This window comes from Cyrtonyx montezumae, unplaced genomic scaffold (genome assembly GCF_038088225.1).
Source record: "Cyrtonyx montezumae isolate F1298 unplaced genomic scaffold, pur_monq_1.0 scaffold_10, whole genome shotgun sequence".
In the NCBI taxonomy this organism is placed as follows: domain Eukaryota; kingdom Metazoa; phylum Chordata; class Aves; order Galliformes; family Odontophoridae; genus Cyrtonyx; species Cyrtonyx montezumae.
In genome coordinates this window covers 40,373,858-40,400,809 of record NW_027071826.1, presented here as the reverse complement: position 1 = coordinate 40,400,809, position 26,952 = coordinate 40,373,858, and the positions used below count along the sequence as shown (strand labels likewise).

The 26,952-nt window shown below is 36.5% G+C and overlaps 1 protein-coding gene across 1 annotated transcript in view; it reads right to left on the bottom strand.

Annotated features, from left to right (window-relative positions):
• Nucleotides 1–26,952, bottom strand: part of SHANK2 (SH3 and multiple ankyrin repeat domains 2) — a 330,531-nt gene that overhangs the window by 266,969 nt on the left and 36,610 nt on the right. The window contains exons 3-10 of the mRNA XM_065755018.1: nucleotides 20,426–20,645; nucleotides 17,616–17,819; nucleotides 16,219–16,290; nucleotides 15,589–15,697; nucleotides 15,165–15,316; nucleotides 14,255–14,422; nucleotides 10,908–11,024; nucleotides 7,389–7,466 (exon numbers count right to left, since the gene is read on the bottom strand). Coding sequence (XP_065611090.1) covers nucleotides 7,389–7,466; nucleotides 10,908–11,024; nucleotides 14,255–14,422; nucleotides 15,165–15,316; nucleotides 15,589–15,697; nucleotides 16,219–16,290; nucleotides 17,616–17,819; nucleotides 20,426–20,645 — 1,120 coding nt within the window. The remainder of the gene's footprint in view (nucleotides 1–7,388; nucleotides 7,467–10,907; nucleotides 11,025–14,254; nucleotides 14,423–15,164; nucleotides 15,317–15,588; nucleotides 15,698–16,218; nucleotides 16,291–17,615; nucleotides 17,820–20,425; nucleotides 20,646–26,952) is intronic.

Here is a 26,952-nt window from a genome sequence, read left to right as displayed (position 1 = left end):
TTGTGAAACAGATATCCCGTACAGTTTAACCATCTTTATACCATACACACAGGTACAGAAATCAAGAAGTCACAAAGGAATGACATCTCTCATTTCTTCCTCGGTTAAATCTGAAGAGTCTGATATAATGCACTTTTCTATAGGAATAGTGAGAGAATAAATAATTGCTATCCATCACTCTCTGAACTTTTATACAGCATCTATCGTTTCCACTTAATACACGTAAAACCCTGGAAACAATTTAAAAATGAACAGACAATTTATAGTAATCCTGCTCATCATGGTTTTAGGATTGTATTAGACCTTTTCTGATGAGTTGGATATATAAAGTCTGCTTTAAACAGAGAAAAATACAAAAAGAGCTCCTTATAGATAGGATAATCAAATGAATATTTCCCAGTGACAAGATTACCATGCTCTTTAAAGTCACAACAACAAAAAAATACATACAGAGTTGGCACAATTGACCTTTTTACAAGGATTATAGAAGATACGTGTGACTGCTCAGTTACAGTCTGGCTAGTTAAGAACTTACCCTTGCTGCCTTCTCTTGTAGGAGATGGTATGAATAAAATAATAAGAGCAATATTCAGTCTGGCTATCAAAACTCAGTAATTAAATTAAAATTATAGCGATCTACATTACCTCCTGCAACCTCCCCCACGACAGCTCATCACGTCTGCACTGCACACCAGCATCTCTCACTTGGAGGCAAGAACTGGTAGTGACCCTTACAATTTAGTTTGCTTAATTTGTTCCTTTCTATAACCTAGTTTCAGCTCCTTCTCAGCTTTTTGAAGTTTATCCATTTGGTGGAAACAAACAGATTTGCTCCAAGCTACCCCAGGGACACTTTGCTTCCCAGTGAAATATTAGTGCATGGACAGACACCTGAGGCACTTCAGCTCCTGTCTGAGCAGGAAGAGAAAGCACAAAGGGGATGATGAGAGGTCTGGGACCCCCCCACACAGAATACACTATGAAGAACAGGCTTGTGGACGCTCCTCCATAAGTCTGCAACCACATAAACTGATGTTGCTGTGCAATTGTTATTTTTGTTTTGTTTAAAATATATATATAACCTGATGTAAGTATTTTTAAGTGTCTTCAAGCACGGCAATATTTTGCCTTTCACAATACACAACAATCACATAATTTAATTTCTCTCTGTTTCACCAAATTTCTTCAATTTGTCCCCTTTTCTGAAAAAAATGACAGAAGATAGAACAAAGGTTAAGAGTGATTAGCCAGTGCTCTCCAAACCACTGCTGGGTAAAGGGGAATGGATATTAATTGCATTACATATGCATGCATATTATGCTGCTTCTATTTCCAAATCCAACCTATCCAAGCCAGGAGAAAGCATTAGCAAATCATATGTACACATATGGTAAATTGGTGGCTAGAGACCAAAGAAGGAAAAGGTTCTTGGGATACAAAGCCACTATTTCTGCCTAGTGAAACCCTGAGTGCTCCTAGCTCTTTGGGCTGACAACCCAACTTACAGTTTGTGCTACAAAAGCAGTCGACAGAAGCATCTTCGCTGTCCCACATCCTCAGTGAGTGTATCACATTCAGCTTTATTGTCACCAACTGTATAGTTAACTAAATCCTGACTTTTGGTAATTATGCTTCATGCACCAGTAAGGAGAAGGTTTTGTCTAACAGCTTATCAATGCCACAGAATCAACAACAGCAGTAAACCTATGACAACATAGGTCACTCCTAGCTTCCCACAGAACACTTTTCTCTTGGAAGTGTTAATGGGAACAACATCTTCTACCCAAGCTATTCTCAGGACTATTTTCATTTGGCAACAGTTCCCCTAATACAGTAGCAGATACCATATCAGCTCAACAAATGCATAGAGATGGAGGATTTTTGGGAACCCTGTTTCTCAAATGAGAACATGTGTTCCTCTATAAATAGCACTTCAAGGTAAGTGATGAGAAAACATGTCATAACTAATCATTGTTTGCATCTGAGTATATCACCATGAGACCTATTTTAGTTTTTATATTTTTTAATTTTGTAATCTCTTGTGAAAATAATATTTTGGGCTTTTATCATCACCTGTGTACAGTTAAAAACAATATTTTCTTCTGTCACTATTATTGAACAAGATTACATCCTTGAATCTTTTATATCAATATTCAAATACCACAAATATTAAGTGTAAACTAGACAGCATACTCCTCTATGGCAGATTGTCTCTTAGCTATTATAACTGTACTGCAAAACACAATGTAACTAATCAGTGGCCAAACAAACAAAAAAAAAAAAATAAGCCAACATAAACACATAGCAATAAATTCAATGATTTTACTCAAAGTAGGAAGAAAACAAGAATAATTTAAGGTCTGAATAAAGGCAGAACACATCATGCAAAAAGAGATATATTTAAAGAGGTTTTGTTTTTGCCAGTAACATGCAATATCCAATGCCGCATTCTTTACGCAGGTGGTTTAGGGATTAGGATGATAAAAATAAGTATTTGGCAAAATAGAAGTCCTTTTCTAATTACTACATTCCAGTAACACAACAGTTACATATTTTAACATTTCTTTGTATTTGTAAAAATGACTTTTTCAGGCACTGTTTTCAGTTTTAAAATTTGCTTTCTTAATTTCACCCATTCAAAAATAAGTCAGACAAAAATACCTAGGAACAACTACCTGTCCTTTGCCTACAAATACCACCAGAGAGATTCTGCAAAACAATCTAAATCAAAACTGAGCTTTGGGAAGCCATTATAGCAATATGCTGGAAAATACATGACTTTTTTTCTGACCAATTGCTAACATGTGTACCTTGAAAAATGCCCACCCTCCTTGGTTTTCCAGCTCAGACTCACTTTCCATACAGTCAGCCCCCATTTCCCCCCGAACTGATTTTTTTTTCTTCTAACACTGGGTTTTAAAGTCTTCCTAAGACCATTATCTACCTTGCCCTTACTGAATTTTCACTGTCTCCCAGCCTCAGTCTCAGCCAGCCCTGCACTTTTTCATCCATCTGCAGGCTCAAGTGCCATTTTTACTTACCAGTGCCGATTCTGCCTGTCTGTATTCCCCTAGCAGGCTTTCAAATACACAATCTAGTTTTGAAGCCCCTGAATTTGAGTCAGGCTGCAAACCATTTTACACTGTTGTGTTACTAATATGGAGATCACTAACAGCATGCAAGGCAATTAAAGAAAACAAAACAAAACAACATAACACAACAGGGGAGATGGGACAAGGAGAGGTGGGTCAACAGAATTTTCCAGTATGAGAACAACAACACATGTTTTCCTTCACCCATACTCAGCAACAGCTGAATCATTTTGTTTTTCTGAACAATGCAGCCTGAGATACCAGGCATAGAAAATTTATTTTCAAATGATTAAAATCTGGCAAAAATATGAGCAATTGGAAAATAGATGTAAATCCAAGACACTGAAAGGAACAGTTCTACCTGCAATGGCACTGAAAGATGGTTTGCCTGCTGTCTATATATTTGCACGTTAAAAGACTGTATTGACCTCGGACAGCAATGGTCCACAAAAAGGTACATCTGAGAGAGAAATCACCCTCAGGTACAACTCTGGATGTCACTAGATACAACTTTATCAGCATATTTGAACACATGCTTTAAACACACTGATTATTAGTTCTATTATCTCTAAGCTTGGAAGCATTTATAGACAGCATGAAAATATATAAATGATTCACACAGGACTTCTGCTCAGTGAAAGAAAAACTACAATAAACAAGGTGTTTTTTCAACTTGCACAATACAACATCAATGGCTGGTAAACACTGGCAAAATGATGTTTCTGAGTTACTGGATTAATGATTGTTAAATGAGAAATTATTTTACACTAATCTATGGACGTTGTTAAGATATAACGGATTTCCAAAAGGACATTTAGGGAGTTTTTCAGTCCATTAGCTACCACAAGATTGAGAAGCGATGTTTCTTTTAGACAGAAGTTTAATAGGCAAAAAAATACTAGAAACTTAAAAGCCAACCTAAATATGGAACAGAAGTTCATCATCTCATTAGCCAGTTTACGAAACCTGCAACTCAGTCTGCTGTATGTTGGCAGCAAACACGTTTGGCAAACTCTGTCAAAAGGTTTGAATGGCTATGAAGGCATCAGTCGTTGTTATAGGAGCTCATTACAGGAGTCATAGATGAGAGCATGCTCAAGTTCAGTGCTATGAATGAAAACACAGATCTGCTCGCACATACATAGCAGCATATTATGAGCTAGCACTTCCATGTCTGCAATGCTGAAGGATTTGTTCCCTCTGTTAGCACAGAAAATTTCCCATATGTGGTACTTAGTTTAACCAGTCAAGACATGATGGGTAAGTGGTTAACAAAAAGAACTAACAACATCACAATGATACGGCACAGGTTTCATCTTTGCTGTAACTGCCTATTTTTAATAAAAACACTCAGTATGCAAAAAAGTCCTCATGCTTGTATCAAGGACAGTGACAAGAATTATCTACTTGGAACACAAATAAGGATGATATAATAGTTCGTATAAGCATTACTAAATATTTGGAAAAAAAACCATGGAAATTTCTTCTGCCCCATACTCTGTTATTGCAGAGTACATCCTATCAGCAAAAGGTACTACATTTGGCAGTCATAAGCAGACGTCTTTTTGACTGTGGGTAACATCAGCTGAACTCAGCACTGATTACTGAATGGATCTGAGCAATCAGTCGGGATGAAACATGCTTCTTTGAAAGTAGATAATAAGCACTTATGCATTTAATTAAGAAGCACACGCAAGGTTTTCCAGTCTTTGACACCTGGCAATGATATTTCAATATTATCCAACACCAAAATGGTAATAAATAAATAAATAGATAGACAAATAAATAAAAGCCAGATCTCAGCCTGAGCCATCTACACAGTCCTCAATATGAGACACACAAATTAAATGGCACATAATTTAAGTCAGATTAGGGTTTTTTTTTTCCCTACAATCTTATAAACCCATGCTTATTTTAAGAAGCACCATGATGTGGAACTAAGTGAACATTCCCTTGCTCCATTTGATATATATATATATATATATATATATATATATATATATATACATATACACACACACACACTTTTTTAAGGACATTCACTGGCCACAAATGCTAGATACAAAAGTCAAATTGTGATCCTTATTTTCATCAAAATAAACAAACATGGCAGGCATTGAAAGAAACATACACATTTCTTGATGTATGGATACTTTGTATTTACAGAAGATTTTCATGCAATCAATTTTGAAAGCAGCAATTCAAAGGAATCCTTTTAGATTTTCTGAGAAAATAACATAATGGAGGTTACTCAAAGGAATAGAAGGTGCAGCTACAACTGTTCTCATTATGTACATATGAGATGCTTCGATGTTCCTTGCTACTGATTACATGAGTAAACAATTTTAGTATGCAAAATCCTATTAACTCAAGGGGATTCTGCATAATTTTATAACAGCTCCACTTGTGGTGTCTCATCGACTGGGTCAGCATCAGACAGATGGCAAAGAATTCATTCTAATGCTGCTTTATTGCAATGCTGCCACTGGGGTTTCTCTACTCTGCATTTGAAAAAACTAGACCACTTCTTACACTCCTTACACCTAAAAGGCACAATGAAGTAAAAAATATGGAAACAATTTCCTTTTTTTAAGTGTGTGGTTGTGGAAATGATAGAAGAAAGCCAACCTAATTTTCAGTCCTCCTTTTTGTACTAGGAGAGGGTGTGTCAGAAGCACAAATATCAGAAGCGTTAGCATATAACGAATGATAACAAACAGAAACATTCTACTTCACAGGGGCAGGTGTGGGTGCACTTCCACAATTAGTCTCTTCTATTGATATTATTTCTCCTGCCTCTGTGCTCGTTTCTATTCTGATTTTGTTTGGTTTTAGCTAGTCACCCTTCACTCCATGTGGCTCTATAACCATCAGTACTAGCATTCACAAAGATCTGATTTTCAGTCTTCTTCAATGCATCTTCCTAATTTAAGAGAAAAAGCAAAACTTTTACAGCAGTAAATAGAAGGAGGAAGACATAATGGAAATTGTTTTGCTTTCCAAACAACCTCCCTGCATAATAGCCTAAAACAAAAGGAAAAGTGAATCTCAGATACAGAGAAATAAAATAATCAGATCTATCAAATTAAAAAGTGACACACTGGAATGTACCCACTAAAAGAATTAGGGATTCCTCTTTTCTATTTTTAATCATCCAATTAAGTCACACCCTAAACATAAGGTGCAGTGATAAGTATTAGGAAATTTGCAATTAGTACATATGTAGACGTCAAACTATTAGCAGTCTGAAAATGGTCTCTAAATTCATGTCATTTCCCCAATCTGTGGAAAATGGTCCCAGAGAAAACAAAAATGGTCCCAGAAAAAACAGAGAAAACTCTGAAGCTTGAGAGACATAAACTATGGGCAGAAAAACTTTGAAATACAGAGCTAATTAAACAAATGTGGAATTATTTGTTCAAGTTTTTATTTATGTTTTTGTTTTAAGTGCCTGATACTTAGAGGCATTAAGAACCTAGAAGAACCAACTCAGACACCTACGTGGACATAGCAGAAATTCCATCAATTTAAGCTGACAAAGAATGAGAGAAAGTGTTTATCTTGTGGGTGTTTTTTTCTGGCATCTGTTGTTGTTTTGTTTGTTTGTTTTTTTAATTATTATTATTATTCTAAGCCACGATTATCAAATTAAGTACAGAATGTACTGGGAGACAGAGTGTGCAAAGGTAAGTCAGGATTTCCTATTGTTTAAAGAATACCTGATTTTGGGAAACAGTCCCCTCATGTTTCAAAAGAGGACAGTTCTGTTTAGTGGTACTGTACCATCAGTCTTCCTGAAGCACTCTTTTCTTCAGACTGAATTTTTTCTGTTACTTTCTCTTAAAATATTGCAGCTTTCATCTCTATTTCTCACATGCCAGTTTGTGTTATGAATGTTTTGCTGAACACCAGACTAATTAAGACTGCTTCAGAAATAAGGGCTTAAGGTTGTCAGACATACCTGGCAACTCTTTTGGACAATTTTCCTCCATTTGGATATTTTATCAAGATTTCTGAAAATCTTTTACTATAAGCAAATAGTAAAAAAAATAAAAATATGCAAATTTTTACTAATCCAGAGGAAGACTTCCCTTGCGGAGACAGAGATCACAGTTCAACTTCTTTCACTCAGTCCAACCCTGTACTCGAAACAAACATATCCCAGTTCCTTGGCATCACACACCATGGAGTCCAAGAACTGTGTTACAGAAAACTAAGAGTGCGGGATGTTTCCTGATGGGTTTTTGTTGTTGTTGGGGCAGGAGGAAATAGCATTCATTTTTGTTTTGTTTTTACCTGAAATGGAGACTGGCTGTTGTAATTCTTAATCTCCTTATTTGCTCCCCGGAACAGCAGCACCCTGGCACAACTCTCCTGAAAATGGTAGAAAAGAAAACTTCTTAACAGTGGTCTTGAAAAGAGGTTGAGGCTATGAGATATGCTTGGTATGTATTTTCTCAGATAAGAACAGCAATGTCAAACATGTATGCAAGTTACTAAAGTAGTATTTTTGGTATCTTTGGAAAAGCTTTACATTCCTTGGAATGTGTTAGAGTAGAAATAATTCACAAATTAAAAAAACAGAAAGAGCAATGTAAGATGTTTAGATCTTCACAGGTTTTTTTTAAGAGACTGTATTTTGAATATTCTATAGTTAAATCAGATCTTACAGAAGATGCATTTTTTAACAATGAAATTGGCTTCCAAACAGTTTTTACCTATTTTTCAAGGGAAAACAGTACTGCTGAAGGAACAGCAAGGTACCTGCGATGAAGGATGCACAACCTACTGCTAATAACTAAACAACACAGTTTTACCAATTACATTTGCTTATTCTGTTTTATGCTTTGATCTTATTTCCTTCTATTTTTTTTTGTTTCATTTTTTTGTGGCTGTTATCTTTTGTTTGGTTTTTTTGGGGGGGTTGTTTTTGTTGTTTTGGTTTTCACTCAGCTGAGTGATGTAACGCAGTGGAAAGTACAGCAATGACAGCAGAACCACAAGGGAAAATTTGCTCAAATGCAACAGCCGTGTACAGAAATAAAGGAAATACATTGCTTACCTTCAGAAGGACTCAGGCATACAGGGATCTCCAGCAAGATCCCTGCCTACCCTTAAGAGTTCTGGGAAGGGGTGGTTTTTAGCCCCATCCCTTCTGATAACTCAGGTATACTGAATGCACCGGAGCTCCCCTAGTTCGCCCCTGCCTTCCCACCAGGTGCTCAATCACTGGTTCAAGGTGTGACTAAGCATTTCCCCTCTGAGTGCTAAACAATATATAATTCCTCTTTTTCTTTTTTTCATTTACCCAGAATTATTTGGGCTAGCTATTGATACTATATTGATGAGTCTTAATTTATCTCTCTTCCCTAAAAACTATTAGTAGTTAACAGTTTACTTCTAAGAAAAAGAGAAATGCGTGAATTAAGTCCTTCTGAACTGATGAAATCTGCAAATTAATACATAGCATTCTGTGGTCACTAGTCTACACTGTTTTAAGTATGGCTGATTGCAACCTGTCAAAAACCTTCTGTGGTTGTAGCATGCTTTTCAAATGCTAGACACTCTGAATGTATTTCCTATATGTCACCTTTAATGTTCATCTTCGTCAGGTCCTGCACCTGCTTTGGGGCAAGCTCAAGCACAGATATATGCTAGGCAGAGAAAGGTTTGAGAGCAGCCCTGGGGAGAAGGATTTGGGAGGAATGGCTGATGAAAGTTTCAACATGAGCTGGCAATGTGCACTTCCAGCCCAGAAGGCCAATCCTGGGTTACATCAAAAGAAATGTGACAAGCAAACTGAGGGAGGTGATTCTGCCCCTCTGCTCTCATGAGACCCAAACTGGAGTACAGCGTTCAGTTCTGAAGTCTTCAACACAAAAAGGACATGGAGCTTTGGGAGCAGGTCCAGAGGAGGGCCACAAAGATGGTCAGATGGCTTCCCTCCCTGGAGGCCAGGCTGGATAGGGCTCTGAGCAACCTGATCTAGAGGCAGGCGTCCCCAGCCATAGCAGTGGCATGGAACTAGACAATCTTAAAGGTGCCTTCCAACCCAAACCACTCCACGATTTTACGATCTTAGGATATTATGCGTATCTGTTCACATTTCACAACATTCTCATCATAATCATTTCAGCTGATACTGTTGCACTTTCCAGGTTTCTTGTCATGTTATGTTATGGAGTTCTACCAAATGATGTACAATTAACAGTCTCATTTGCTTACACTGACATCTGCACTTGAAGTGTATTATCTGTAACTCTAACTATTAAAATACCTAGATCAATATGTATTAGTGAACATAAAAAAAAAAAAAAAGAAACACTTTAAGTAGCAAGAATTTATTCAGATAAGCTTTCAGCTTGCACTTAGGAAAACAGAATTGCTAAAATCCTGAGAAAATTCCCTGGGGAAAGCTGGAAGAAAGAAATTCAATGGGTAATGACTCCATCTACAGGAATCAAAGGGAAAAAATAATTTTGATCTTCCCGTTCTCTTCAGCCCAAAAGGTCACAGTTCCTTCCTTCCACATTAGTCAACAACTTACAAATAAAAAGGACACTGAAAGTATTAACATAGGTTACGGTTCACAGCACCTAGAGAAAAAAATATATTTATTTTTACATATTCCTGCCAAGGATAGAGAATCATCACACTGTAGTGAAACATCCAATCTCAGAGCCAGATTTACCTGGCTACAAAAAAAAAAAAAAAAAAAAAAAAAACATGATTTGTAGATAAAATTTCAGTGAGGGCCTCTAAGTGTTCCACAGGATGTTTCTTTCCATCAAAGTCAAGAGAATACATCTGTACATGAAAAACAGTATCATTCAGCAGGATTCTGATTTTCATACTACATAACCTTTACTAAAAGTGTATGATCTTGTAAACAACCATGCCTATGAAAGTACAGCAGTAAGTTGTTAAAATAATATAAAAGTTAAAAAAATATGAGAGAGAGGTGAGTTCACATTTTTAAGTTTATATGTGCACTATGGCCCAAACTTCAAATTTCTTGCTAGGGAAAAGTGAAATAAATGAAGTTGAAAAATATTTTTACAACAGCAGAAAAGCTTACAATTACTTGTTTATTAAGTTCCTGGTGGGAAGTTTACTAGCAAAATTTTTGTTGAGAATGTGAATTTTACTTTTCTGGATATGATTATACTTGCAGATCTTTTGAGTGACTGCGGGAGTGAAGAAATCATGCTGACCTTAACCTAGTTGCTCTGGGTACTTAATGGCCTGTTGAAGCTTGCAGAATGTGCAACAAGCAATCCCATAGTGGTACTTCACCCACTGATATGCTGCATTCTTCAAATAATAATCAGCATTAATGAGGAAGATTTATATGGCAGGACTCTATGAATTTATTTCAATTATGACACACACATCAAGCCAGCAGACTTGAAAATTGTCAAATTATTCTCCCAAATCTATTTTTAAAACTGTCAAGATTATTTTAGACATACTTGAGGAATCTGCTTTGATAAGACTTCCGAAAAAGCCAACATAGTAATTAATTAAGAAGCAGATGCTTTAACAGATGTTTTGCTAGTTAGAGTCACATCTCATGACTTGTGTTTTCCTAATTCAATGTAACATTGTACATGCTGTATTTTTACACAGTTGTAAACTCATAGTTTTGACAGCTTTTCCATAGAACAGGTATAATCTTGCTACCAAAGATGAACAGCCTTTATATGTAATTAGTGAATAAAATGCTAATAAAACACAACGGTGCTTGGTACAATTATGAACTTTCTAGTTTCTAGAAACACTGTTCAAAAGCAGGGCAGGTGGGTGCCTGCTCACCTGGTTGTAAAGGGCGCAGATGTGCAGTGCTGTGTTTCCTGATGCGTTCTGTGCACACATGTCGGCACCATAGAAGAGAAGGTGCTCCAGATGTTGGACATGTCCATATCTGCAAGCCTATTAAGAGGTATGTTAATGTCTCAGTTATTATACAATCAAGTTACATCAGTCAAGCATTCCAGATCAGTATCTTTTTTATCAAAGATATTACTTTACTTAGGACCTAACTTTCAAAAACACCTCTGAACTGCAGAACAAGACTCAGATCTGCATACGTATGTGTGAACTGAGATATGTGCATTTCAGGTACCGCAAATCTGTGCAAAAGTTTAAGCATATCCTTATCCAATTACCAATAAAATACAAACGTTGATATTTTCATAACATATTCGTAGATAGGATATATAAACAGAACCAATATTCTTACTATGCTCATCATGTTTAACGGTTGACAGAAAATATACTTTTGTCCCACAAACCTTAGGGAAGTTGTCCACTAGGTGGCACTAAAGATGGCCAGATTCGCAAGGTCTGCTTTTAAGGCTTGGGAAAACCTGATCAAAGTAGCTCAAACAAACATCCCCAGATTCTATGACATCAGTAGATGTACCATGTACATGAGATTCAAAAGAGTGTTACTTTCAAGTGTTCTGCCCCTTAACTTCTAAGGCTTTTAAATTTTAGTTTCAGCCACAGAGATAAAAAAAATTAGACTTTGAATAGCTGGAAATAAACAGATACAGAATTTGCAACTTCCTTAATTAGCAAATAAGTTTGAGAAAAACCACATTCCTTCCATTCATCAGTCTCATTTACTAGACTTCCTTCTTCTCTATAGCACACCAGCTGAACATCTCAAAGTTCATAATATTTTTACTTTGACATTGTCTCAAATCAGTATTTTTCCTATCGAATGATGCAGAATTTAAGCTGAAAGAACAGGTAGAAAAAACCATTAGGTACCTAATTACACTGACCTCACTGGGAATTATATCACCTGCACTTCTTGCAATTTGAATCAGAAGAATTAAGTGCACTGCTGAACACAAGATTGAATGTGACACATCCGGGAGTAAATTGGATTTCCCAAATCCCAGACTAATACAGCAACCACCACATCATCCTCTAATTTCAAATTTCATCATATGGAAAGACAAAAAATCACCAGCATTTTATCAAATAGTTTATTTATTTACAAATTACTTTCTAAAATCATATCAGCTGATGTTAGAACAGGAAGGTTTAAGGTTGAGCAACAGAAAGCAAGCAACTGAAATTGTGCAAAAAGGAGAAACAAAATGAAACAAAGCTGTGTTTCTGACTGCAAGGGATATTAGACCAAATGTACAATGAGCCATGATACGCTATCATCTCTGTCCAATTTCTAAAAGTCAGTCAACAGGTAGATATGAATGCACAGGTGTCCAACTTTCTATTCTTCATATGACAAGTTGGTCTAAAGCCAGGCCCCTCCCTCACCTTTCTTCCTTGCTAGAGCAGGATTTAACCCTCTCCTTCTCTTTGCCTATCTGACAGAAATACTTTCACAGCTTTTTTGGGAGTTCTAGAAGACAACCAATACAAGGGAAATGCATTTCTCTGAGTTACATGGGTATACATGTTAGGTGAGCTGTCCAAACTGTTAATCAGGGCTCCCTGTTAAAGCCAACAGAAATGGACAAGTATATCCAGAGGATGTTTAGTTTACTCCTATTCTTGCACAGCAGAACACTTCACTTTTTTCTCATTGCTACAAGAGTAACTAGGTGGCTAATTTTCTGCTGATCTTGCAAAATTAAAAAAAGCACTTTCTAAAAAGTATTTCTTTTCCATGCAATGTAACTTTGCCTTCTTCATACATTCAACATACATGACTGTATCATAACAGTGTCTTAATTAATTCACTGGCTTCTCCATAAGTAGTTCCTTCTATTTTATTGTGACATTGGCCCATAACATCAGAAAAAGAAGTTGGTGGTATGGCAGTAGAGGTTGAATCTTCCCACCAATATTCCATGTCATTCCTCTGGGAGCAGAGGGGCAGTCTGACAGAACAACATTGGACATGGATATGCATAATAAGCAAAAGTGTGTAACTGAATTCCTCCATGAGGAAACAATGGCACCCATCGACATTCATTGGTGCTTGCTGAATGCTTATGGAGACTGAACAGTGTATGTGAGCACAGTGATGTGCTTCAGCAGTGGCAACAGTAATGTGAAAGACAAGTCACATTCTGGATGGTCATGCACAGTCGTTACATCATGAAATGAGAAATGTCTTGATCAGCTCATCTTCATCAACTGGTGATTACTACATTTAAAAACAGCATTTTGCAGATGAAAATTTGCTCTACCAAACTGTTATTGTTCTCTTTATATCTGCTGTAGCTTCCATGGAAATAAGTAAGAGGCATTACTTTATAGGGCACTTACATACTTCAGTCTATACAATCAATTTCCTTTACAGGCTCAGAAATGATGGCAGTGCATTAATTCTTTTTACTTTTTACTAAAGATGGATCCCAGCAATCCAGATTTGAACACAAGTACACTAAAAAGAATCTTTCTCAAAACCAGTTAACAAAGCCATCTCCCATTTCTTACAAAGAAAAGAAGAAACAAAGTTGTGCTCTGAAAGAACTTTCATATAGAAAAGAAACTGAGCCTAGATAACCTAATTAGGATTGTAAGGATTTTTTTAATTTCTTTTTTTTTTTTTAGCATATTCTTATCTTTATCCACCCATGGAATTTCTAAGAAAATCAAAATGGAATTTCTAAGAAACATGAAAAGAAAAACAATTAGAATCTCAGCTTCCATATTCAATAAATTAAAACTGAACTCAGATTATGAGTTTGCAAGGATTCAACTACCTGCAATACAACATAGTACATTTTAGCAGCAGAATCTAGCAGCAGAATCCTGAATCTAAACCTTCTCTAAGAAGTTCAAAGAGAAGGAAAGAAGTATGAATGTCTGACAGACAAGGAGTTTTATCATGGAGATAAGCATTTAGTTTCTAACAGATCAATTTACACTTTTTTTCCTTTTCTTTCTCTTTTTTTTTTAATAGAGTGTCTGTAAGATGCTAATGAACTTCAAAATTCCAAGTGTCCTTTGGATAAACATGATTAGCAGCCAGCTGTAGCAGCAATTTCTGCAGCAAAATTACAGTAAGCATTTGCAATAGCAGGATGCAAAGCAATAAACAATAATTCCATACTTGAATGTGAACATATATAAATGATATTCAAAACAGTGTTTAGACACAGTGTATACAGTATGTTTCTGCACATAGAATGTACAGGAAGAATACATTTACCAATACAATTTGAATTCCCTACCTGATGAATTTCTTGCCATCCATTTTCATCTTTGCAGCTAACTGTAGCATGTTCATGAAGAAGCAATTCACAGCAGTAAGGATCCCCTCCCACAACAGCAGTGTGATACAGAGGTGTCAGGCCACAGCTGTCTTTGTAGTTAGGAGATGCTCCAAGTTCTAAAAGAGTCTGAAAACAAACAAAAACTGTGAAAACTGCTTTTTGAAGGGACTTATAAGTGAAAGGGAAAAGTAACTAGAAGGTAATACTCGTCATGTCTATTTATTGCTCATTTATTTACAAGCTGAAATAACAGGCTGTGACAAAGAACAAGAAATGACCTCAAAAGATGACAGACCTAAAGGAATCTGCAAGATGGATGACAATGTGCAATTTTCATATTTACATAAATTTCAGAATTGGCATTCTGAAAATGCTTCATCACCTTTGAAAAACATTTACCTCTTCAGTTACAGAATACTTTATCAAAATTATCATGCTATCAGTGAAAAGGAAATAAATAAATGCCATAAACATATGATTTAATCTAGCGTATAAAGGTGATTTAAGAATACCTGTTTAAATATAAAAGAAGACAAAGGACTGTTAAGATGCAGTGCATAATCTATATCACTGGCATTTGCCTTCAAAGAGATAAGCAGTAGTAACACTATCAGTATTTCCTCAAGCAAATCTTTCCCTATCTATCAATCAGCAAATAAGGTTACATTTCACTACCTTTTTTCCCTAACCAAAAATATGAAGTTAAAAGGCCCTGTACTGAAAGCAAGTCCTAAGATTTGGAAGCCTATTAAGCACTAGAACAAACACTAATTAAAGGATACAATGAGGAAGAAATAGTAATTAAGTATTCTCCTTCATATATCTTTCTACATAAAGTAACATGTAATTTGCTACTGAAAGCATTTACCTTGAGAGTTACTTGGTTCTTGGCTCTGGCTGCTTTGTGCAGAGCTGTCATTCCATCTTTGGCTCTGAAGTCTAAATGTGCTCCTCCATTTTTCAGAGCTTTTATCACTTCCACTGTATTGTCAAGTTGAACTGCCAAAGTCAGTGGTGTTTCTGAAGAAGATAGTAGTATACACATGAAAAATAATTGATCAAATTTACAGAGTAATGAGCATGTGCTTTAAAATCTTTCAAAATGTTAAATTAAAAGTATCGATCAAAGAAAATCATGAATGATTGGCTTCCTCTTTTGGCCAGCAAAGCCAAAAGGATACCCCTGAGCTAGAGAAACAAAGCCAATAGGTTGGATGCGTGAGATTTGACCTGTTAATGAGTTCAGGCAGACCCAAGATACTACATTATGCTGCTACTTTTATTGTTCTGACCTCCACTTTCCAGGTCATGATAGTTGGGGTCCAGACCTCGGTCCAACATTTTTGTGATTTTTTCCACTGAGAGATGGTGGACATGATCCATAAATTTTCTTAAGTTAGCCTGAAATGAAGAGTGACAAATGAATCATCCTCTGATTGGAAAATAACATTTTGACTTAAGGTGAAATATTCTGTCACTATATAAACATTCACATCATTGAACTAATTCACAGTCTCGAAGAACCCTGATTTTTACTGTGAGCATACATCCTACAGTTTATAAAGTTGAGGAATCAAATGCAATAAGAAGATTAGGCTGTTCGTAGTTTCAACAAAGAGTGAATGAAAGATTAACTTAGTAAGAAATAGATTGGTAAGGTGATCATTACTATAATGACTAGCAAACAAGTCTGAAGACATAGACCAGCAGCAAGCTTAAAGCACATTCTGTTTCTGTACTAACATTCATTTCATTTTACTTGTACACCTGTGAAAGAGTCAAACACAGGTATGTGAAACGCATGTTGACTGTTGTTCTGCAATTCAGCCAAGTGGCAATGAACTTCTATTTATTTACAGGTTCTCAAACACACTGCTTTTCTAAGTGGGCAATTCCTAACTTCCCTAGTAAATTGAACGTACCTTTGTATGAAGCTTGGCCAGCTGTTTTTCATCAAGATTGAACTGTTTGTACACTCTTTTTTTGTATCGAAACTGAGAGAGAAGAAACAACAAACATATAAAAAATTAAAATTTTTGCTTAAAAACATTTCTGACTTTACCAGAATTATCTACAGTGATGTACATTTAAGTAATATTCATTATAAACGTGTTATAATAGTTGTACTGTTCATGTAAGCAAAATTTCCATCTTGCATTAATGTTCTGAGCAAAACTACATGAAAAATGAGATCAACCTCTAGAATCTACACAAATAAGCAAGAATTACAGAGTAGGTAGTTAAATAATAAAATCCACATTTGAAAATATCAGCTTAGCACTTCTGAAATTTAAATCTTCAGAAACAGTTCCTGTAAAATCCTGTAATCGCATTGATACAGGATCACAGAACACGTGAACAGTTCTCCTGATGTTTAATAGGACTGGTCCTGTGGGTGACGTTCATAGGATGGTCTCTTTTGTCTGAAACTCAAGCTCTGTGAGCAGTTTGTTGTCATTTGGCTAGCATAGAAAGGTCTCTGGCCAAAATCATGGGGTTTTATGTAGTTATTGTTTGTTATTACCTCATCATAATATACACATTTCAAAGAATGCAGCACATTTGTTGGATAATGAGACAACTTTTGTAGTTGAAGATTTAATACCAGAGCCCACTTTTAACCCCACCACTGAAACCCTTTATCTGCTGTGAGAAGAACTTTATCTAAAGTGAATGTTTATCAAATAGAACTCTGTAATAAACATAACCAAGAAAATAATGTATTTAGTTTGTTTATGTCTATAATATGAACATCAGTGATCGACTTTCAGAAATAAACTGCTGGACAATCCAGGACTCAGAACTCTCTCATGGCCCTGGTTCTTTTTTCTTTCATTTGTGTCATAGTACGTAAAGTTTATTGAATACAGATTGTTACTAGATAAGGTACCACCATACAATCGGTACTAATATTAATTAAATGCCTAGCTTCCTGACTGAAAAATTCTCCATTGGTGTGAATCAGTTATTATAAAGCAACAATACCCTATTCATGTATTCACCCTAGTTATACACCCAAAATTTTAATCCAGAACTTTATATTCTTTCTTAAATCACATACTACTCTCTTAAAACATGTCTTATGTCATCATATCAAATCTCCTTAAGGGTCTGATTCTTTGCAGACTTGGTTGGTAACATGTGGAATAACTCTGCCAGCAAACACTAGCACTTCTGAGAGAAAGAGTTCAAGTTCATACTTGCTGATCACTGTTTTCCAAATACAATTCAGGTGCACATAGAAATCTCAGATATAGTTTATAGTAAAATCTGTAACAGAGAAACACAGCAATGTTTCAGATTTTCCATCTAAAAATACCTCTAGGGAAGGAACTCCTTTATTCACTGGCTGTGGGTATTCCCTGAGAAGTCGTTCCTCATCCAAGAACTTCCCATCTCTACCATTGCTTGCTGGCTGGAACAGTCCATAATTCAGGACATCTTTCAAACTCTGGTTCAAAGTGCACAAAATTCGTTGCTTTGCAACCCACACTGAAGCTTCTGGGTTAAATCTAATGCATTTCTGCAAAGATATATGATATAGAAAATCTAATTCATGAGAAAACATTCAAACAGGATCTTATATTATAAAATTTGCAAGTGTTGTATGAGTACATTAAATCTGTACATGCCATCACAAGAGGGAAAAGGGTAAGGAAAAGAAAACAGTTTGAGTTGCCCAGTGACAGTCAGCCCTTAAATGAGGTTTACAACCCCTTCCAGGTGTTTCAGATAATTCAGTTAATTATCGCCCACCATGGCTGATAATTTATAACAAACTGTGATCTTTTCCAAGCAGTGCTTTTTAGCTATCATTCTGTGAAACTGAATCCAGATTTCACTTCATTGCACAAGAGTTTGCGGGCTTAGAATTAAATCATAAATAGGTCATATGTTACTGGACTGTTTAAAACAGTTGAGTTACTTTTCATTAAGACTGTATTGAAAAGGGAAAAAAAATACTGAAAAGCAAAGCAATAAAAATGAACAAATGAAGGAAACCAAAAATACATTTGATTTCATTTCCTACACCACAGTGAATTTTTATCAAAATAATAGATTCAGTGCACAAATTATTATTGGTATATGAAATATGAAATGAAAGGGCTTCAGGAGACCAACATTGTTTTGTTTTAAACATCAGAGAAAAGCTAGCAAGTTAAAAAAAAAAGTATTTTTTCTTTTTATATTGAATCTATTCATTGCTGACTGGTAGGAACACTGACAGAAGAATTCATTACAGGTAAAATACTTTTTAAAAGTATACAATGTACAAGAGTAGATTTCCGTATTTCTATCAACACTGAAATGAAAGATCCAAGGTAACGTTTGCTTCAGCCACAATTTAACAAAGGTCTTGTGGGTGGATCCCAGCCACAAGAAGAGCCTTCCTGACCAGCTCAGGTCCCACTACCTCCTCTTCACAGTTTAATCTCACACCATTTAAACACTACCATTTCAGCTGAAAGAGATTCAATACTTAACTAAAAATATTAAATACAAGAATTGAAAAGAGAATGTTCTATGCTCCAGTACTGACTTCTCTGAGTTTCTGCTGAGTTGTGCAGATAGAGATTTAAAAAAAAAAAGCAGCTCTACAACCACACATAGGGCCATACCAAACCTGTTCTTTCCTATCAGCCTGTAGACAGGGCATCTCTATCATTCCAAAAATGAACTTAATTAAAAAGAAAGGAGTAATTTAATCTGAGATAGATCTTGAGTGGCAGCACAGTATGATGTTGAAGTTAAATGTCATCATGGAGTGATGTATGTAACAGACATCCCCGAAGAACAGTGGTTTTATAATCATCTTTGAAATGAAGAAAGCCTGATGCATACCATCAGCTGAAAATCCAAACAACATTCAGGAAGGCTCAGAATAATTTGGTAATTAATCAAACATAGGCAAGCTGTGGTTTTAGATAGAATCAGCAAGTAACTCCCAGAGACCTTTGCCAGGACGCAATTACTATTCCTATTGCAGCATTTAGGAGGACCATTACAAATTACAACAAGCTTTTCCAGCTTTATTTTCCCAACCTTTCAAGTCCTGAATTTTACACATTCTGCCATAAAGGAAACACACTTTTATAGTTCCTCACCAGAAAAAGGATTCTGGACTGTAGACTTCTGATATGTAAGGAACATCCCATCCAGGACATGCTTTTTATTAAAAAAAAAAAAATTATTATCAAAATATTTGTACATTTTTATACAAATGGAAGGTCTGTCTAACGTCTCTTTCTGTAAGGCATTTTAGAATAAGCCTTTATATTTTCTTCCAATAGACTTTGGGATGTGAGACATAGCTATTGTCTTAGAATATTTCCATCTTAAATGATTTTTCTCAGAAAGTCAGAAAAGGTTGATCTTACAATTTCTGATACATCTTTATTATGGCTGATGAGGAGGTATTGAGATATGAGATATTTATGAGAATAAAATAGTGATTTCATATCATTGTTAAACCAATGGAATGGTACAATTACACACTTTCTTCTTACTCTAGACTAAGACTGCTGATTTCTCTGGGTGGAAGCATGAGAAACAGCATGGTGTAATGAAGGCATGGCAGCATAACAGGAAGAAAAAGCCTATTTTTGTGTTCCTTTCCTCATTTTTACACTCTGAACATCACAGCTATTTAACAAGGATATCTTTTCATAGGAACATGACATAGAAAGGTGACAAAAAGAGAAAGAATGGTGAGTTCCTGTTGGACCAATCACAAATGATCTCATGAAGAGAGAAACAAGAAGACAGTGGAGTTACTAGTGTATGAGGCTTTCCTAGAGAGTACATGACATATTCAGATAATCTTTTTAGATCTGAAATTCTCCTTGTTCTACTCAGTCAAATGCCTCTGAGTGCAGCTCAGACAAGTATTCTGCTTCTTGATCACAGCTTACATCAAGTTAATATGTTAAATACATTCTCTTGCTTGGGATGATGTCTTTAGTTTATCCAATCAGTTGTATACACCACTGGAGTAAGAAAATTGGACACAAAAGCAAACAGGACATACGTTTTGACTTAGTTGTAAGAAAACAAAATACATCTACTGTGGGCTGAAACCAGCAAAGTGAATCATTTCTTTTTTTCAAATGGTAATGTAATATCCCTTACCGTTTGCTGTAGATCAGGTATTATAATTCGAATCACTAGTGTGTTGCTCTGACTGTCATCCATTCTGCTGGTTGGCTTTTCTGCAGTTGCTCTAATTGTGTCATAAATAGTTTCTTCTTTGGAACTGTCAGATTCAGATTCAACAGAATAGTCAGAATAGCTTTGTGCCATTTCATCTTCGCTTGATGTTGGGCTACGAGGCATGTTCAAGCTTTTTATCCTGCCAATACAAAGCAAAAAGAAATAGATATATAAACCTAAAGTCTTAAAAATTAATCAGCAACAAGTATTCTTTGTTTTCCTGAAACTAACACAAATTTAACAGGGAAGTCACAGCATTAACCTTATTTTATTTACTCTTTAAATTTCCAGAGGTAGACTAACGGAAATGAATCTGGCTATCAATTTACTACAAAAGAGAAAGAACACCTGGAGTAGGAAAAAGAGGAATGGAATGAGAAGATGACTTTTCTTCCAGGCACACTTGATTTTCCAAAAGATCCAGAGAAACCCAACATCATCAGCAGATTCTCTGCTACACGATGTTGTAAACTGTACATCCAGACTCCAAGTTGTTTGTTTCTCCCAGCGTAAAAAGACAGTTCAGGAAATTAATATAGCTGCTAAACTTACATCATCATTGAGAACTAATGCTGAGAAACTATAGGGATAGGGTTTCAGTCAGTATTTTCAAATAGCAGAATAAATCCAAAAATGGAATACTACAGGGAGCTAGACAGATAAAGATATTCCTTTGCATTTTCTGGCTCTACAATACCAAAATATTTATATTTTACATACTTAAATACGGACCTTAGAAACATACTTCCATCTATGGTATAGATCAGGGTAATTGGAAAGAAATACTTAATTCTAAAGTAAAAACTTTTGCATTTGGATGTCAGTTGCATCACTCTAAGGACTCACAATAAGAACAGTAGAACATTTTTCTTCCAGAGATTTTCCAGCTACAGGAGCAAAAAACAGTTTTTGCCCCAGAAATTTAAAGCATCTTGAGGAAATTTATTATTATTACTCTGTGAAAAAACAGGGAAAAACCTATACTGGAAAAAAAAATAGAAAGGCCACCATAAACTTTGCAGTGCTTGGCAAACATATACTTATTCAGTTTTCAGAGGCCAGAAAAATGTAAACATTATTTTCCATCTTTTCTCTAAGTGACCTTAGAAGAGAACTTCTCTCTTTTTAATAAAGAAAAAATCCATAGCTCAAAGAAAAAAATACCAAACAATTAATCTGTTGGACCACATTAAAGTGATATTAAAGCATAAGTAAAACCACAGAAGTACAAACTGACTTTGCCAAGATCCCTCACATGCCAGGTTACTGTACCAAGATCTCTAAATGTGTGCTTCGTACAATGGTCTACAGTCAGATCCCAAAAGTAAATATATAATCAAACAACAGCAGAACACTTTGCATCATTGTGTTTCAGAATTCAGATTGAGTCAACTTAGCATCACAATGGGATTACTCAATCCTCCTCAGTTACCAGTCATTTTTGCTGAAATGATTACAAAAGAGGCAGAAAAGGTGACCCTTACAATTCAGCATTTTAAGGTGCCCATGTGCTGGCACCAGAGCTTGAACCACAGCATATGAAGTGGAGAGGCGGGCCTAGAGTTCAAGGTCGAAGCCAAAAATTTCCATAGCACATCATCAAGTAGTATCGTTATTTTTGGTACAGGACAATTCCAGTATTATTACCCTCAGCTATAATTACTAATGAAGACAAAAACAGTGCATTCAAAAATAATCTGAAAGCTTGCCAGTTCATAGCAGCTTAATGCAAGGCTCTATTTACAAATGAAAATTCTTGAGGGAGTATTTTATCTTATTACTGCTTCACTGAGCTGTAGATTAATGCTGCTCTCCAGAGCACCCTAAGTCAATAAAAAGCATAAATATTTCAATGGCTCCTTTATTTATCTAGCAGTGCTGAATCACGTGAAACCAAACTGTAGTAGTAGGTTGATAAACAGTATTTAAGAGCATGAGAGGTATAGGCTAGTAAGCATGAGGAAGAAGACACGAACATCACAGTTTGTCTCACTCTAAAGCCATCTGAGAGCATAATATATTCCAGAGCAATGGCTTCAACAGTTCTGATAGGATGCAGTAAACTACAATTACACAGTACAGAAATAGAGCTAAATTGGGAAAAAACTGCAAGAGCAGCATTGTTTTTTTTGAGCCTTATGTTTCAAATGTTATGGACATAATGTACAAATGAGTATCTTAAATTTTATGCTTAACTATGCTAAATAGCATAAAATAAATATTTACTAAAGAGATTAAAATTTATTTGATGTGGATAAATATTTAGCATGTTATCTTAAATAGACACAGAAGTATTGTAAGTTCTTCAATGCACATACCCACTACAAAATGGTGTTTCAAAATCTTCCACTTACTGAAGGTTACATGCAATTTTTTTATCCTGAAAATTAACAAACCCTCCCATCTAGTTTTACAGTGGTACATTGGAGCAGAAGTGTACAAGCACAAATATACAGATATTTCATATACAGTCCCTTCCCTACTGTATCAGCACCAACAAATAAGGTAAACATGGGCATTTATCCAGTCTGAGTGGACTGAAGTGTGATGTCCCACAGTGGAGGGGCAACACAGGCTAACAGCTCAGGGGGCACTACATCCCTGCTCCGTTGGGGCACACTCTCCAGCCATCACTCCTGTGAGAGTTGCTCTCTCAAGCAGTGGTTCCCTTCTGCTAATGCATACCAAGATCAGCAAGCCCTGGGTCCCCACCCCATGACCTTGCAAAGAGCAGAAGGACAGGGCAGCTGCAGCCTGTGATCCCCTGGGTTTCTGCAGAGGGAAAGACTAGCATATGGTGGGACAGAAGGAAATACATCCCTAACACTGAAGCTTCATTTTTATAAGTAAATCACAATGAAGGACATGAAATGATTTCAGCACTTCCTTCCAAGACCTGTGAGATTTTCTGTTTTGCAGCTGTGAGAATGAACACTGAGGTCTCCCACGAGTGCCCATTTCAGGTGAATCAAATAGACACTAGTTTTCCTTTCTGTCCAGCATGGTTGAGGCACACACATCAAATAACTTGCCCAAGGCCACTAAGGCAGATCTTTGAGCAAAGTTTCAAATTGAAGGGTCGCTGGCTCTCAGTCTCCATAAGAACTATCTATTTTTATATAAACATTCATTTGCACAATAGCAGCCCTGTTGCCTGCAGGGAGAAGTCCTCTAGGCTGCTATTGTCAGACGAGTTAAAAATGTACCTGTGGGAATATTCCAGAGACAGAGTCAGCATTGTTGTAGGCTGAGTAATGCCACTAATACAAATGTGAGAAAAGTTTGCTGTTAGAGTAGTAGCAACTGCTACAAAGAGGTATTTAATAATTAACTTTGAAGAATAAAACTATTCAGAGAAGGGATTTCCATCAGTATAAAGCTTTCCAGATCCTAACAGACAGATTCTCAAGTGTTATTCAGGATTATGTACATATCAGCTCAAGAAGCGCTCTCCAATCTACTAAATTGAAATGCAGGAGAAGAGCCTAGCATCACCTTTTCTAATTATATTAATATTAAAACCAAAATGCATTTCATCTGGAGTCAGGTGTGCAATCAGCCTCTCTACAGTTGTACAGAAAAGACCGTAGAGAAGACAATCTGATTGATGGACCAATTCCAATGGACAATTTCCAAGATGATGTACTCAAACTCCACTTAGGACTGTTGCTTTAAAGCTGGCATTAAGCAGTACTGACTGCTTCCCATCCTTGAACTCCTGGTCCCTCTCCACTGTGCCCCAACAGCTTTAATTGTTGCTTCAACACAAGCAGTGGAGCAGAGCAAAGCACTGGTCCAGGTTAAAGAGCAGCTTTTTGTTTTGGGAGGTTAACTTCAGCCTCCATCAAGCCAGATCACTATGCAAATGTCTGTATAAGCAGCAGGAATTGGATGGCAGAGGGCCAGAAGCAAATAGCCAGGGCATGAAAAGGGCAGAAAACACTTTTTGTGAAAGCAGGATAAATGTTTCCCAGAGTAAAGTGAATCTGAGACATCGTGGCCTATGTGATGGGAAAGAAACCTATATAAATTGAGCTATCTGATCAATGCCAATAAATATGTACTGATGTTGTGGTTTTATGATTTTTGTTATTGGTCCACATCATATCATCATGTGAGGGACTGGGATTTAAAGAGTTAATGCTCTAAGTCAATGGACTGCCAAATTTTTCACTCAGAGTAAAAGATAAAACTGCATGCAAGTCCCAGAGACTCTCTTTTGCTGTTCATCTCAGCAGTGGAGGTTCCCTAGCCGTCCTGCATTCAGCTTTTAGCATAAGGCCTATAGTTTTGGACACTTTCTCAGACCTGATTTATTAGCTTCAATTCCAATTGTATTGTATTATACTATACTATTTTTGCATTCCAATATCATATTTAGTAAATTAGTTTTCCTCCTCAGATCATTGCTGTTGTATTGTTTTTAGGCCCATCTCCCTAACCTAACCTCTCTCTTTTCCCCCTTCCCCTTTCCTGGGTCGTGGGTCTGTGGGTCCCCTGCCCCATTAGTCATGGAACTGGGCCAAACTGGCCCACAAACAATTGACATTTGGTAAAGAATTAGTTTATTAGCACCAAAATGTAACAGTGCAGAACAAGACAGCTTACTAAAATCCACTGATATCAAATTCACCCAGGAAAATGCAGAAAACTAAAAAAAATACCCAGATGAAGAAAACAGAAGATACAGAAGGAACGCTAACCAGCTCTCAGTACAATCCCAGGGGGATGAAACCCTTGCAGCTTCCCCTATTCTCCTACCCCACCAGACCAGGAGGGGGCTTTGGTATTGACTCAACACCATGTGGAGCTGTGCTGGTTAGGGTCCACTCCTGGAGATCTGTTGCAACAGAGCCAGCCTTGTCTCTAAGGGAACACCTCCTGGTCTGATCCTATTCGGAAGTTTAGGTGTTGTTACGAGACTGAAAAACAGAGGATGAGGACATGCATGTATCAAGGCTCTAAGGCAACTGATCTATGAGGTCCTCCAGTTTCCTCAAACTGCCTCTGTAAAATGGGACAAATGGTGCTTGGTTCTTCCATAAAACACTTTTATTATGTGAGAGAGAGCACTAGAAAAGCAAATCACTTGCATGCTATTAAAAAAAAATACTCCCCTTCATGGTAATTACCCAAAAAATCTGATCATACAATATTTTCCTATTCACATCCACATAATTACAGTTTCATTTCATTTCTTTACACCATTCCTTCACTTAAATTTACCTTGGTTGCACTGCCTGGTAATGCATTTTTTATCTCTCTGTTAAATAACTGAAACACCCATATAAATATTTTAAAAGATGAGTGCTGAGTAATGTACCAGATTGCCAAGCAAAACTCCTTTTACTTATCTCTGAAGCTGTTGTTTCTCAGAGTGGTTTCTCTTACACCAAAACCCAAGTACTGAATTGGACTTAGCACTGAAGGTCAATGGCCATATCCGTTTGTTCCCACCAGCACTGCTGAGAGATTCCAGCTGCCTTGTTTTAGAGATGATTTATATAGTTCTTGTATTACTCTGCTAGGCATGCTATGCACAAGTGACAAAGTGTTCTGCAAAAGGGATCAAGAGTTTTAAGAGAACTGAGTAAAGAAATTGTTTGACCTGTTCCTTATTTCTAATTTAGGTTGTTGCCCCTTGGTGATGTATATTTGCACAGCACAGACTTGCCAGTAAGAGGCTAAGCCCCATTAACTTCTGGTATTTCAAGTCCCAAATACTAGAATCATATGATTTAAGCGCGTCTCAAGATCAGTTTGTAAGAAGGTAATTTGTTGTTTTTGCACATGTGCTTCTCCACTAGTATTCCTAACACACAAAATCTACACACAACCTATTTCTGCAAATAACATGTTGTTTTCTAAAGGTTTCTTAGATTTTCAAATAGTTTTGGTTGCATTCTCTTTTGTACAAAGATAGATTTATCCTTTGTCCTCCAACTGTTTCACTTAGTATTTATTTTACTATTCAGAAGGTCAAAGTATTTTTACAGAAATCACAAAGAAGCAAAAAGAGATTCAACGGAGCATAGGAACAAAGTATACAGCAAACAAGTGACTCACTGCCCTGAATGAGCAAGGCTGGAAGAGAGGCAGCTGTGCAAAAGACTTAAAAACTTTTAAAGTGAAATTAACTTCTCAACATGAGAAAAGAGAGCACATCAGAAAAAGAGGAGTATTGAAAGGGTTAAAAATCTTCAACAACAACAAACAAACAAAAAAGGATGTAAAGCACATTACTACACAGCAAGTATTTATAAATGTTAACCAGAGTGAAGTTTACAGCAAAAGCCAACTCCCACTGGCAATACAATATCTGAAGTGTCTTTGCGGAGCACCTGCAGTTTCCAGTGCAATTCTATCTGACCTTTATTTAAAGGTCACCCCTACAGACAAGGAGTTACATTTAGCCCCTTGAGCACCAGGGTGGGTAGCTTCCAGGC